We start from the raw sequence: 15,151 nt of genomic DNA on the forward strand, positions 1-15,151 counted from the left end.
ATCGGTCAACTGACTTCCCATTGAAGATCTCACATGGGGCTGAAGCCGTATTCGTGTTTGGAATGTGGGAAATGTTTTTCGGCCAAGTCGGTTCTTGTTAGACACCAAAGGGTTCACACGGGAGAAAAACCATTTTCATCTTTCATTCATTCATCTTGTGCTGAGTGTGGAAACCTTCTTTCACACGAACGGACCCACACGGATGACAAAATGACTTGTCCTCAGTGTGGAGATTGTTTTACCCAGAAAGAAAATCTTATTGTTCATCTGAGAACTCACATGGGTGAGAAGCCATATTCATGTTCAGAATGCGGGAAGTATTTTACACGGAGAGGGCACCTTAACGCTCATCAGAGATCCCACACGGGGGAGAAGCCATACTCATGCTCTGAATGTGGGAAATGTTTGGGTGGTAGGAAGGATCTTGTCACCCATCACAGGATTCATACCGGCAAGCGCCCGTTTTTGTGCTCTGAATGTGGGAGAGGCTTCATCAACAAATCAAATCTGGTTCAGCATCAGAGAGTCCACACTGGTGTCCAACCATATTCGTGTTCTGAGTGCGGAAGAGGGTTTAAGAGAAAGTCACATCTGCTTCAGCATCAGCGGGTCCATGCTAAATCTAAACCTGCGATCAGCTCGCATCTCAGTTCCCACAGGGGAGTACGAGTTTTTGTGCCCACTTGCATAAAATGAGGAAAAGTATGGGCATGTGGTTGCCTTTTTAGATATATATATTTTTTTATACACTGAAAAGATAAAGGGAAAGCTTAAAGTTGTTGTAAACCCTCACTTATACCCAGTGAAGTGACTGGCCTCAGGTGATACACCGAGATGAAACAAATCCTCCTACATAAGTTGTACCTGTTTACCTGCCTTCTTCTTTTCTCTACTTCTGTTCAAAGTCCAGAAATTTTAAAGCTTCTCTGAGCTGTCAGAAAACAGGGGGCGGAGAGATGAGGTTACACTCTGCAGATCACAGTGAGGAGTGTTCTGACAGCTGATTGGAGGGAAGGGACACACAGCCTTCCACACAGCTCACAGGAACAGAGCCAAGGCTGTTAATCACAGGCTGTGTGCTGGAGCTCCCTCCCTTTTAATTTTTTTTTTTCTCTTGGTGTCTCGAAAACTTGTAAGAAGTAATTCATGCTGATAGCAGAGCAATGAACCAGCAGACAGAAATGACACTTATGCCCCGTACACACGGTCAGATTTTCTGACTGAAAATGTTCGATGGGAGCTTTTTGTCGGAAATTCCGACCGTGTGTAGGCTCCATTGGACATTTTCCATCGGAATTTCTGTCGCACAAAATTTGAGATCTGGATCTCAAATTTTCCGACAACAAAATTAATTGTCGGAAATTTCGATCGTGTGTACACAGTTCCGACGCACAAAGTTCCACGCATGCTCGGAATCAAGCAGAAGAGCCGCACTGGCTATTGAACTTCATTTTTCTCGGCTCGTAGTACGTGTTGTGTATCACCGCGTTCTCACGTTCGCAAATTCCGACCAACTCTGTGTGACCGTGTGTATGCAAGACAAGTTTGAGCCAACATCCGTCGGAAAAAAAACATGGATTTTGTTGTCGGAATGTGCGATCGTGTGTATGCGGCATAAGTACTCTGAACTGAGACAAGTACACTCTATAGAGGCATATGCTTTGTTCATATTTCATGTCTGAGGTTTACAACCACTTTAAGGAGAAAAGTGCTAGAAACCACCATATGCACTGCAGAGCCTGTATTGTTGCTCTTAATACCTTCAGTTTAATGACTTTCTCTCCAGAGTGATCATGAGCATCTCAAACTACATATGAAAGACATAACTTTTTGAAAGAGAAAGAATACATATACCCCCAACCCAATGCGGTAATGACTGGACCACTTGATAGACAGATATGTCAATGTTGCTGAGATCCTAGCATTGCACTATGGGATGTAGACAGGAACGCGCCTACATTCTGATTATTTTTAAAGAAAAGAAAAATTATAATGGTCTTTGGTCGATCGTATTTATTTTTCTGAAGAGTACATGTTTTTAAAGTGATATTAAAGGCTCTTTTTTTTTTATATATATATATATATATATATATATATATATATATATATATATATATATATATATATATATATAACGTCATACCTGCTCTGTGTAATGGTTTTACACAGAGCAGCCCTGTTCCTCCTCTTCTTGGGTCCCCTGCCAGCGTTCTTGGTCCCTCCCCCCTGCTCAGTGCTGCCAGGTTTAGCTGCTTGCTCAGGGGGCACTTGTGCGTGCTCGCTCCTCACTGGCTATGATTGAGAGTAGTGGGAGCCAATGGCTCTTGCTGCTGTGTCTCAGCCAATGAGGAGAGCGGGACCCATGAGAGCTGAGGCTCCCATGCACATCGCTGGATCGAGATTGGACTCGGGTAGGTATTTGGAGGGGCTGTGGAGGGAGCAGCACACAGAAAGTTTTTTTACCTTCATGCATGAAGGTTACAAAACCTTCAGCCCTTTACAACTGCTTTAACTTTTTAAAATGCACTATATTACCAAAAGTATTGGGACACTTACCTTTACACGCACATGATCTTAAATGGCATCCCAGTCTTATGTCCCGTACACGCGGTCGGACTTTGTTCGGACATTCCGACAACAAAATCCTAGGATTTTTTTCGACGGATGTTGGCTCAAACTTGTCTTACATACACACGGTCACACAAAGTTCTGAATGCGGTGACGTAAAACACGTACGTCGGGACTATAAACGGGGCAGTGGCCAATAGCTTTCATCTCTTTATTTATTCTGAGCATGCGTGGCACTTTGTGCGTCGGATTTGTGTACACACGATCGGAAATTCCGACAACGGATTTTGTTGTTGGAAAATTTTATAGCCTGCTCTCCAACTTTGTGTGTCGGAAAATCCGATGGAAAATGTGTCATGGGGCCTACACACGGTCGGAATTTCCGACAACAAGGTCCTATCACACATTTTCCGTCGGAAAATCCGACCTTGTGATACGGGGCATTAGTCCGTAGGGTTCAATATTGAGTTGGCCCATATACACCGCTCCTGCCCATTGCAGAGGCGCTTTGCGGTGGTTTTTAACCCCTTTCTCGAATAAAAGGACGGTTAATAGCGGTGCTTTACCACCGACGTACCTCCTGCCCCAATGTGAAAGGGGCCTAAAGCCTCATACACATGATAGGACTTTGTACAAACTTTCCCTTGGATTTTTGTACAAAGGGCGTTGGCCATAAGTTTGTATTGCATACACACGGCAGAACTTTTTCAGCCAACTTTCACCAAATCACGTGGTTGACCCTTTGGTCAACTTCTGTATTGTTGCCTGATATTGTGTCAATCTCGCCACTTTTATCGGCGAGATTGATACCTTGCGAGCCGGGTTCACACTGGTGCGGGGATCCGACTTGGATCCCCGCCAATCCCAGGCACTGTGTTTGGTATGAATCTTGAGGGGGAACTCCACGCCAAATTTAAAAAAAAAAAAACGGCATGGGTTCCCCTCCAGGGGCATACCAGGCCCTTAGGTCTGGTATGGATTTTAAGGGGAACCCCATACGCCGAAAAAACGGCTTGTGTGTCCCCCCAAAATCCATATCAGACCCTTATCCGAGCATGCAGCCCAGCCGGTCAGGAAAGGGGGTGGGACGAACGAGCACCCCCCCTCCTGAGCTGTACCAGGCCGCATGCCCTCAACATGGGGGGGTGGGTGCTTTGGGGGAGGGGGGCACCCTGCGGCCCCCCCACCCCAAAGCACCTTGTCCCCATGTTGATGAGGACAAGGGCCTCTTCCCGACAACCCTGGCGGTTGGTTGTCCGTGTCTGCGGGCGGGAGCTTATTGGAATCCGGGAGCCCCCTTTAATAAGGGGGCCCCCAGATCCCAGCCCCCCACCCTATGTGAATGAGTATGGGGTACATTGTAGTCAATTAAAAAAACACCACAGGTTTTTATAGTAATTTATTAGACAGCTCCTGGGGTCTTCTTCCGACTTCAGGGGTCTTCTTCCGACTTCGCTGCTCTCTCCGGCCTCTTCTCCCGGTGTCCGGTTCTTCTCCCGCTCTCCGGCCTCTTCTCCCGGTGTTCGACCTCTTCTCCCGGTGTCCGGTTCGTGTCCGGTTCTTCTGCCGGCTCCTCCACTATCTTCTGCCGCTCTTTTGCTAGCGGTGGCCCGGACTTCTGCGTCGTCTTCTTCCCTCTTCTTTTCTTCCGATGTTGACACTCTCCCGCTGTAATGCTGTCTGAGCGCTCCGCAATGACTTATATAGGCGGTGACCCCGCCCCCTTATGACGTCACAGTCCCAGGGCATGCTGGGACTGTGACGTCATAAGGGGGCGTGGTCATCGGATGAACAGAGTTTACTATACTTCCGTAATTAATGGACACAGAAGCGATTGGTACTGATCACTCACTGTGTCCATGCAGAAAAGGAAGAGGCCAGTCAATTACATATTTACCGGCACCCTCCCCCGTTCTCCAGCCTAAAAGCATCCCCTGCAGCAGCCAGCATTAAAGGGGGGGGGGCCCAGGGGACCAGTGTCGGGACAAAGCCATCCAGTGCCCAGGGAGAGAATTATTTTTTTTTAATTATTACTTTTATTCCTATTACAAGGAGTGTAAACATCCCTTATAATAGAAATAAGGGATGACAGGTCCTCTTTATGGAGAGATCTGGGGTCTAGTATACCCCAAATCTCTCCTCTACCCTTAAAAGCAAAAGGTAAAAAAAAAAATTGTTTTCTTCCGCATCATGACGTCACTCTGGTCCTCCAAGATAATAGAGGTGATGAGAGATGATCTGGTCTCTGTTCACCTCTATGGCTAGCCGTGCAAACTGGCAGATCATTTCCCGGGTTCTCCAGTGAAAGAGGTATGCACGAGAAACACTGGTGTTGCTTCTGAAAGTCAATCGCTGGCTGAAAAAAAAAAATAATACCGGGGCTATGGCTGACCATAGCCATAGCCATAACCCTGGTAAACTACATGCAAGCCGCAACGTATATATACTTATTGTGGTTGGCAAGTGCTTATAGTGACAGGAAACTTAGGAGGGTCTTAAAGGGAAGTAATTAAATAAAACTAGTTTTAACAGACATGTATAACACTCAGAACTATCATAAAAAAATAAAAAATAATGAAACTCTTCCCATTAAATGCTTTTCAGCAAACTTTACAGAAGAACTTCATAGACTACTTAGTAAGCTTCATATCAGAGCCCCCCTTCTCTTCAGGAGTCCACCTTTACATTAGGAGCCCCCCTCCCTTCACATCAATAGTCCCCCTTATCCTCTCTTACATAAGAGGTCCTCCATTCACACAGAGCCCCCCTTACATCAGAGTTCCCCCTTTACGTCAATGTCCCATCTTACATCAGAGTCCCTCTTAAATCAGTGTCCCCTCCTACATCAATGCCCCCCTTACATCAGTGTCCCCTTTTACATCAGAGTTCCCTCTTATGTCAATGTCCCCATCTTACATCAGAGTCCCCCTAAATCAGTGTCTTCTTACCAGTGCTGGAGCTTTGTGACTGCCCACTCAGGTACCCAGTGTTTTCACATGGGGGTAGGCAGAGCATACTTGGTCCTGTTTTAGCTCCAATTTAGGATGTGAACTTCACACTGTTCTTCCTCTCGATGCCCCAAGGGTGAACAGAGCTGTGGGGAGTTAAAGTGGCTATGAACTCTGCAACCCGATAAAAAGCAGGCCGAGGGCAAGGGATTAATCTCCAGTATTGCCTGTGATGTCCCAGCTCCTAATCTTTAAAAATACTTATGATAACAAAGAAAAAGATAAATTCCTGCGCTCATGAGGGTGTAGTTGGTATGGGTACGTAGTACTGTTATAATGGCCGGACTGGAGAAGATGATCAAGTGTGTCCTGCTGTCTGGACTGACCCGGGGTGGTCTGAAGAAGATAGTGTGGGAGGAAGGGGTGGAAGGCGCGTGATCCAACACTAGTATAAAATTCTACAGTTTATTCATAAGTGATAAAATGCATACATGTAGGGAATATAAACATACTACGTTTTGTAAAAAAAGGGGTTACACAATATATATATAAATACGCACGCTTGTAGTGTTACAAGGGGAACATGCCAGAACAGGGGCACATACTAAAATATTGGCTGACGCATTTCGAGGAAAAGACCTCTTTATCATAGCCTTTAAAGGTGAAAACCAGTCTGTGTAGACACATGGACCCACACATATGCATATGGGAAGGAGTGGCTAGTGGGGAGATTTAACACGTGTAGAAAGGTTGCTTCTCCTTAACTCCATGCAGGTCCACATCTGAGCGCTCTATAGCAGCAAGAGTGTGTGCGCAAGGAGTCCTACTTGTAGGAATGGGACAGTCTGGTGTACCTGTTACAGAAGCTTGTGTGGAGGACGCAGCCTGCGGGCGTCCAAACGCGGCCAAGGATGTAGTACTTTGGGAGAAGAGAGGTGTCTCCGAAAGAGGGCCCAGTCAATATTTGTAAGCACTGTTTCTGTCTTCATCCATGAAGAGCATGGATGCTGTACAGGATGCAGGTATAGAAGAATAGGTAGAATAGAGGAAGAAGAACCTTACATGTACACTGCAGATACACAGCTATGAGGCTGTAGCTACAGGAGTATCTAGGCACCCTCACGTACCATAAAGTGCATTGCCAATGCTTATAGCGGGGCTCAGAGCAAAGAGCAGAGCATGTTTGTTAGGATGCTGTTGGCTATGGCCATGTAGCTTCCATTGGTTGCTAGGACGCAGACCACCAGCATCCTAGTAACCAATGATATGGGGTTTAAAAATGCTTAGTAGGTTGAGTCTGATGGGGCTGCTTATAGACTAGTACTCCATAAGGCCACCTCCCTTGGGATTGACAGAGGACGGCAGTGGGCAAATTCCAAAACTGTTAGTGAACACAATAGCGGCTATGTGTCACATACCTGGTTGAAGGCCGACTTGGTGAGACAGCTTCCCTTGCGGCTGAGCGCCAAGCACCCCAGAAGGTGAGAACAGGGAGACTAAAGCCCAAAGAAGCATGCGTGCCTTTCAGGTAGCTCTGTAGGTGGTTGCTGGCAGCGAAGTCCAGTCAGCTGTTCTGTCAGGACCTCTGTTTGCCTTGGAGATGCAGCAGGACCAAGGAAGCAGCCATAAGCAAGATGGCACCTGAGGTGGTGGGTTGGTCAGACTGGCAGGACCAGACTGAAGAAGAATAGTTAGGTCATACACAGAGGGGCGATCCAGAGAGTGGGCAGGACCATGGTCAGGAACAATAGCCAAGGTCATACACAGGAATCCAAGGGAGCAGACAGAAGAGTATTCAGGTGACAGGCCAGAGTCATGCACGGTTGTCCAGAGAGGCAGTGTCTTTAGAACAAGCCGGGGTCAAACCAGGAATCACTCAGTAGTTAGGTACAGAGACAAGCCATGTCGGTAACAGGATGTCCAAGGAACACAGGAGCAAGGAGTACTGGTAGCTGAAGATCATCCAGCAAACTACCGTCCTTATATAGGTTGTTTGACACCAGTGCGTGCACCCACACAAACATGCACATTTCTGTGCAAACAAGCAGAGCCATGTATAGTATTGGTAACTATGCCAGGTTTTTAGCACATGCTCATTTTTATTATGAAGTCTTCTTCTTAGCACATGCCTGCCATGGCTCTGCAAGGTGCCTGGACACTATGGAAACCAACCACTGCTAATCTCAAGGAAGCCAGACCTGATGGGGAACTAGTCTTCCGTAGGCTCCCATCAGATCTATCTCGCTTGTGATAGACCATGGATGGCAGTGGAGGGATTCCATAACCACTTTAAGGCTAATGGCTATAGAATCTGCTCACTGCCATCTGCTGCCAATCAGATGGGAGCTGGACCTCATGGGGAGCTAGTCTCTCAAAGTTCCTTATCAGGCTCTGCCCACCTCACAACACACACATTGGCTAAGTGGGGTGCCAACTGCCTCTTTTGACTAAATCATGTTCCTGACAGAAGCACTGACAATTGTGATGCAGAGGCGTGAGAGATTTATAAAGAGTGCATGCATTTTAGAGATAGCGTGCTTCTACTGTCCTCTCTGAAATCCTAAGCATGTGTTGTCAGATCTGCCTACTTCGTTTGAAATGATTTGGATTTTTCAGTTAAAGGATTTTGGCCAGGAGGTGGCCGAAAGAGTGAACCACTGAGCGAATTTTGGACGTTTTATCAACTCTTGTGTAGTCAGCTTAAGCATAGGCAGTTCTGAAGACCAGGGCTATAAGTATCCTCTTATACTTGTATGGTCAAAGCACAAGTTACTTTAACCCTTTTACTGCCAGGTCTGTACGTTGTACACCGCCGGGATTGTGTGTAAAACTGATAAGCAGACTGCTGCCTGTGAGGTGGAAGCATTCTGGCAGCTGCACTGCCCCCCCATAACGTGCACCCCCCTAACACAACGTATCTCAGGCTCCACTTGCCCATCTGTAGGCCTGGGTGCCCCCAGGTAGGGGGAAGGGAGCGGAGTGGAATCACATTCGCTCTCCTCCCTTCTTTGTTGCTGTCTTGAAAAGCAACATGTTTGACGTCACTTCCAGGTCCACCTCTCGGTGTCCTCGGCCAGCATGGACGGGAATGAATGTAATGCAATGCTATCTGCATCTCATTACATTCAGCAGTGACATACAGGGTCTTTTAGAAATTTCCTTAAAGAAAACCATTCACCAAAAAAATCATCACATTGGGGACTTTCTGTCCCCTATATGATGAAAAAAAGTTAAAGCGGTAGTAAACTTAAAAAATAACAAAAAAACACTTTTTTCGCTACAAGGTAAAGGCATAATGTGCTAGTATGCATCACATACTAGCACATTATGAAAGATGAAAATGGAAATAAAGCCCTTCAGCAGCGCACTGTCAACGCTACAGAGGCTTCCATCTACACCTGGTCTTCCTTCTGAGATTGCGGGCTGCAACTGCTTGAATGGCCACATGTGGGTGGTATTCCTTCAGAGCACATGCGTGGTGATGTCACCGACTTCCGCTCACTGGAATATTCTCTAAACCGTGCATGTTTAAAGATATTAATTTTACCTAGAGGTAAGCTTATAAGTTTAATGCCCCGTACACACGGTCGGACTTTGTTCGGACATTCCGACAACAAAATCCTAGGATTTTTTCCGACGGATGTTGGCTCAAACTTGTCTTGCATACACACGGTCACACAAAGTTGTCGGAAAATCCGATCGTTCTGAACGCAGTGACGTAAAACACGTACGTCGGGACTATAAATGGGGCAGTGGCCAATAGCTTTCATCTCTTTATTTATTCTGAGCATGCGTGGCACTTTGTCCGTCGGATTTGTGTACACACGATCGGAATTTCCGACAACGGATTTTGTTGTCGGAAAATTTTATATCCTGCTCTCAAACTTTGTGTGTCGGAAAATCTGATGGAAAATGTGTGATGGAGCCCACACACGGTCGGAATTTCCGACAACAAGGTCCTATCACACATTTTCCGTCGGAAAATCCGACCTTGTGTACGGGGCATAAGAGTTTTAAGAGTATAAGAGTTTACTACCACTTTAAGTAAAAAATGCTTTTATTAAATCGTATACATCGTAAAAAATGAATGTTACACCCAAGCACATAAAATCCCCCCCAATTTTTTGTTTAGGGCACCCCCCCCCCCCCCCCCAATTTACACACATAGAAACAAAAGCATGCATCGGAGGCGCCTACACATGAAAAAAGTGGATTGAGATACACATTACATATTGGGTCACACGCCAGAGTGAGAGCAATATTTCTAGCACCAGACCTCCTCTATAACACTAGACTGATACCTAATGCTTTTCAATTGGTGCCTATGGAAAATATAGGGTACTGAAGTTTGTCCCTATTTCACGGACGCACGCAAATGTAACATTTGACATGTTGAGTATCTATTTACTTGATATAACCTCGTCTTTGATATTTTACCAAAAAATTGGGTAATTTATTTCGTTTGTGTGCCCCAACCTTAACTTTAGTGTATTTTTTACTGACTTTTGTGGTACTATTGTGTGAAATAAAAAACTGGAACTACCACTATTTTATTCTCTAGGGTTTCTGCTTTCAGAAAATGCAAAAACAGCACCGGCAGCGAAAGGGTTAAAGGTAAACATGACAATAGCTCAAAATGTGTATTCACAGAATTTGCACTATAAGCATAGGTGTGTTATAAGGGCACTGGTTGTTTTATCACCTTAAAGGGTTACTAAACCCTTGTTTTTTTATTATTTTTTTTAAATAACAAACATGTCATACTTACCTCCTCTGTGCAGTTGGTTTTGCACAGAGTGGCCCCAATCCTCCTCTTCTGGGGTCCCTCAGCAGCGCTCGTGGCTCCTCTTCTTGAGTGCCCCGTCGGAGAAGCGCTCTTCTTCGGGACACCCGTGCGGGCGCGCTCCCGTGTCCTGCTGCTGCGTCTATTGACACAGACAGCAGGACTCGGCCCTGCCCCCCGCGTCATTGGATTTGATTGACAGCAGCTGGAGCCAATGGCTGCTATCAATCTATCCAATCAGGACATGAGACACTGGCTAGAGCTGGTGTGCTTGTCCCCGAGGAGAGAAAGAACGGGTTCAGGTAAGTAAAACGGGGGGGCTGGGGGGCTGCTGCACGACAGAAGGTTTTTCACCTTAATGCATAGGATGTATTAAGGTGAAAAAACATGAGGGTTTACACCCCCTTTCAGTGTTAGAAGAAAATAAATAAAAGACAAGAAAGGGACAATCAAGAAATATCCTGTTTATTTGGAATTGACAGGGCATATATCCATATACTGTATATCAATACTGATAGCAGATGACTATTCAGACTGAATGATTTTGCTTTGTCTTAAAAAATATTATACAGAGATCTGAAAGCACAAATACTGATGGGAATGGCAAGGGAAATCAGGAGGTAAACCGTGTTACAATGTATATATAAAATGATGAAGGATTTATTTATGGACATGATGAATGCAAATTACCGTATTTATCGGCGTATAACACGCACCCCAATTTAGGAGGGAATTTTAAGGAAAAAAAACTTTTAGGAGGGAAGTTGAAGGGAAAAAAACTTACATTTAAATGCCCTTCATTGCAGCCTTGTCAGTGCAGCCATGTCAGTGCAGCCTTCCCCAGTGCAGCCTTGTCAGTGCAGCCTTGTCAGTGCAGCCTTGTCAGTGCAGCCTTGTCAGTGCAGCTATGTCAGTGCAGCTATGTCAGTGCAGCCTTCCCCAGTGCAGCCTTGTCAGTGCAGCCTTGTCAGTGCAGCCTTGCCCAGTGCAGCCTTCCCCAGTGCAGCCTTGTCAGTGCAGCCTTGCCCAGTGCAGCCTTCCCCAGTGCAGCCTTGTCAGTGCAGCCTTCCCCAGTGCAGCCTTCCCCAGTGCAGCCTTCCCCAGTGCAGCCTTCCCCAGTGCAGCCTTGTCAGTGCAGCCTTCCCCAGTGCAGCCTTCCCCAGTGCAGCCTTCCCCAGTGCAGCCTTGTCAGTGCAGCCTTCCCCAGTGCAGCCTTCCCCAGTGCAGCCTTGTCAGTGCAGCCTTGCCCCAGTGCAGCCTTCCCCAGTGCAGCCTTGTCAGTGCAGCCTTGCCCCAGTGCAGCCTTGCCCCAGTGCAGCCTGGGATCCCCTGTCCCTGCTTCCAGGGCTTCAAAATCACGGTCCGCGATTTGAAAATGGCGCCGCCGGCGCCGAAGTACACAGAGCCGGTCCTCGGCTCTTTCTGGCGGCTCTCGTTTACTTTCGGCTCCACTCGTAGTCCCGAGCGGAGCTAGCCGAGTAGGTCCGCGATTTTGAAAATGTGACAGCTCGGGATCGGCGGGGATCGGCGTATAACACGCTCCTGCGACTTTCCCCTGATTTTAAGGGGAAAAAAGTGCGTGTTATACGCCGATAAATACGGTATATAATGTTTTTAAATATTATTTGCAACCAAAATCTATATATCTCCAGCATTGAGAGGAACAAAATAATGCAATTCTGAGCGTCTAATGCTACATCCCATCCCATATACTAGTCACACTAGCTTCTTCTCCAGCTTTAGATATGAATGAGCGAGTTTGGGGTGGAGGAACTTGACTGGCCTGCACAGAGTCCTGACCTCAACCCGATAGAACACCTTTGGGATGAATTAGAGCGGAGACTGTGAGCCAGGCCTTCTCGTCCAACATCAGTGCCTGACCTCACAAATGCGCTTCTGGAAGAATGGTCAAACATTCCCATAGACACACTCCTAACTACCCAGAAGAGTTGAAGCTGTTATAGCTGCAAAGAGTGGGCCAACTCAATATTGAACCATACAGACTAAGACTGGGATGCCATTAAAGTTCATGTGCGTGTAAAGGCAGGCGTCCCAATACTTTTGACAATATAGTGTATCTGCCTACATAACATGTTGACTTTTTAATAAGAAAGTCCAGCACTAGCTACGGTACGCACTTAATTGTTGCTCCTGCAGAGTGAAAATACAGATGGTTTCCTATAGAGACATGCTACCCTTCTAACTTTTTTGGCTGTACGTCTTGATATTTTGCTATTCAAAATATAATCTCAAAGAAAATCTGGCGCACAGGCGGTTGGCAATGTTCTGAACAATACTAAAATATTGCTAAAAGGATCGCACAAGGATACTCTAACCTCCAGGAATTGATCTCATGATCCCTACATCAGGCTACAATATGTTCAAATCATCCTCTGTTGTTAATGATTAAGAAATACAGTGGAACCTCAGATTACGAGTATAATCCGTTCCAGCAGAATGCTCGTAATCCAAAGTACTTGTATATCAAATCGAGTTTCCCCATTGAAGTCAATGGAAACGAAAATAATTTGTTCCGCATTGACTTCAATGGCATGCAATACCGCATGAGACCAGAGGTGGGGGGGGGGGCGCCGGAGAGCCCCGGAAAGGCCCAAGGACACCTTGGCTGACCTCAGAAAGACTCCGTTCCCGAGGTTTGCCGAGCTGTCCCCAGGCCTTTCCGTGCATTTCCAAATGGCGCCGATTGGCTGCGATTGACGCCGGCGCCCCCCCCCCACCTCAGGCCAAACGCGGTACTGCAGACGCTTTGGCCTGAAACATGCTGGTTTTGCGAGACAACACTCGTAAACCAAGTTACGATTTTTAAAAATACAGTGCTCGTATTGGGAAACGCTTGTTTACCGCGCTACTCGCAATCCAAGGTTCCGCTGTACTGGTAATTAAGTCACTTTATTACATAAACATAAATAGTGTAGCGCTAAATATAAACGACTGTGCAAAAAATTCGTGTACGAAGAAAAAGAAAAAAAGAAATAATTTTTCCACAGTGAAGTGAAAGATAATCCTATCTTATCTCCAGGTTACATATTTATGAAAAATATCAAAATGTGTGGTGTACCAACATATAAGAAAACGTTCATATATTAATGAAGATAAAAAATTTTTTTTTAAAATGAAAAAACACAAAAATAACGTGATAAACTTAAAGTGTCCACCTTCTAAAGAAATATAAATTCAATCTTAGGGGATATGAAAATGTCCCAAATTTCAGAGATGTGGCCGCAAAGTAGATCTGAAAATATTCTATTCCCAATGATCTATCATGCTAACAAGGCGGATTCCATGCAATGCAAATATTCCATAAATGTGTCCTCCATAATGATATGATCAACACAAAAGATAAGGTACTCTTACCAACTTTGGTGGACTCACGGGCCGTTGGCGGTGAGTCAAAAAGGCTTACACTGTCTCAGAATGAAGGACAGTATGGAAGCAGGTTATGTGCTGGTGAACTTCCTCCTCCAAATGGAATGCCCGGATCCTGTCCAGATGGTCTGCACGATCTCAGTTTAAGTCAGGAGTGGTAACCATGTATAAAGAAAGAAAAAAGGAGCCTCCACATGGTGTAAATCCAACAATTCAATTGGCATTTATTCGATCAATCACGACCATTAACAGTCCATAGAAAATATATAATAAAAATATAGAATCGATTCCAGTATTAAAAGACAAGCGTGGTATGGGTGGCTGGATACAGCAAGGAGACCCGACGCGTTTCGTCTGAAGAGACTTCTGCTGGGGTGTATGCCATCCTGCCACCACCACGCTTTTATACACATAATGAATTAGTAAAACATAAACAGCTGATTACAGCATCGCGCGCTCTAACTTCCTGGATACCTAGCGTGCGTTCCAATTCCAGTCATGTGTTTTACATATTAGCCAATAGAAAGGTGCATCCGCCTCTACCACTCAAGCCTCGGTCTGGATATCCTATCCGGGTACGCATTCAGTCAACGGAAGTGTGAACTTATGTATCAGCCCATAATAAATCGTCATCGCGTATGACGCACACGTGACCGGCGTCACATGATAACGTCTGACGTATCATTGGATAAACCCAATTACGTCAATCCGGAAGTAGGGACACATTGCTAAGGCTGTTGGAGCGCGCTTGCGTTCCAAGTGGATCATCGAGAACGGAAGTAGTTTAGAAAGATAATGAATACTGCATGTTGAACCATAAGCAATATTAATAAAACTTTTAGGCCAAAAAGTCAATTACTGTATTAAAACAGTTAGAATTTATAATCGGATCAGGAAGTTAGTATGCATAGCGAGAAAACATTTTCTTTAAAAATATAAAACCTGAACCTAGTATATCTATGTTCCTAGACATAAATAAAAGATAGGAATAGATATCTAAACCCATAACCTATCATAAGGCATATCAAATCACAATAGTATTAACTAGATAATGAAGCGTGTCAGAGCACATTCAATGAAAGTATAAAACTCAAAAAAATTAATCAAAAATAGAATAAAGCAAGAAAAAGTAATGAATAAAATATACCAGGACCTAAATAGTTCTGACCAAAGTAAAAATTGTACATAGCCTGATGAAAACCACGCACTCTGTATTTACTCACAATAAAACTTGAGGTGGTTATCTATCCAAAGAAGGGGGAGGGGGAGGGGAGGGGAGACTTAGGACATTTTTAATCTAAGGCTGAAAAGGACCAATATAAGATGAGGAAGGGGGAGGGACATTTATCACGATTGATTAATAAATGAGTTAATGTCCCACTCCACATTAAGCCCATGTGGGGTAAAACATCTTAATTGGTGTATCCAGAAAGTTTCAAGCCTTGATACTCCTCTTACACATGAC

At 45.2% G+C, this 15,151-nt stretch overlaps 2 protein-coding genes across 2 annotated transcripts in view; one reads left to right on the forward strand and one right to left on the reverse strand.

Moving 5' to 3' along the window:
- The window catches only part of LOC141104567 (uncharacterized), a 95,965-nt gene that overhangs the window by 44,472 nt on the left and 36,342 nt on the right, over positions 1–15,151 (reverse strand). The gene's annotated exons all lie outside the window — the stretch shown is intronic.
- Positions 34–2,017, forward strand: LOC141105433 (uncharacterized). Its single transcript, XM_073595288.1, has one exon. It carries the CDS (start codon positions 34–36, stop codon positions 694–696), a length of 663 nt encoding a protein of 220 aa, XP_073451389.1. The 3' UTR covers positions 697–2,017.

This window comes from Aquarana catesbeiana, linkage group LG08 (genome assembly GCF_042186555.1).
Source record: "Aquarana catesbeiana isolate 2022-GZ linkage group LG08, ASM4218655v1, whole genome shotgun sequence".
Lineage (NCBI taxonomy): Eukaryota > Metazoa > Chordata > Amphibia > Anura > Ranidae > Aquarana > Aquarana catesbeiana.

Bases quoted from the DNA above. Each gene is read 5' to 3' on its own strand.
- LOC141105433 (XM_073595288.1), top strand. From the start codon at position 34: ATGGGGCTGAAGCCGTATTCGTGTTTGGAATGTGGGAAATGTTTTTCG.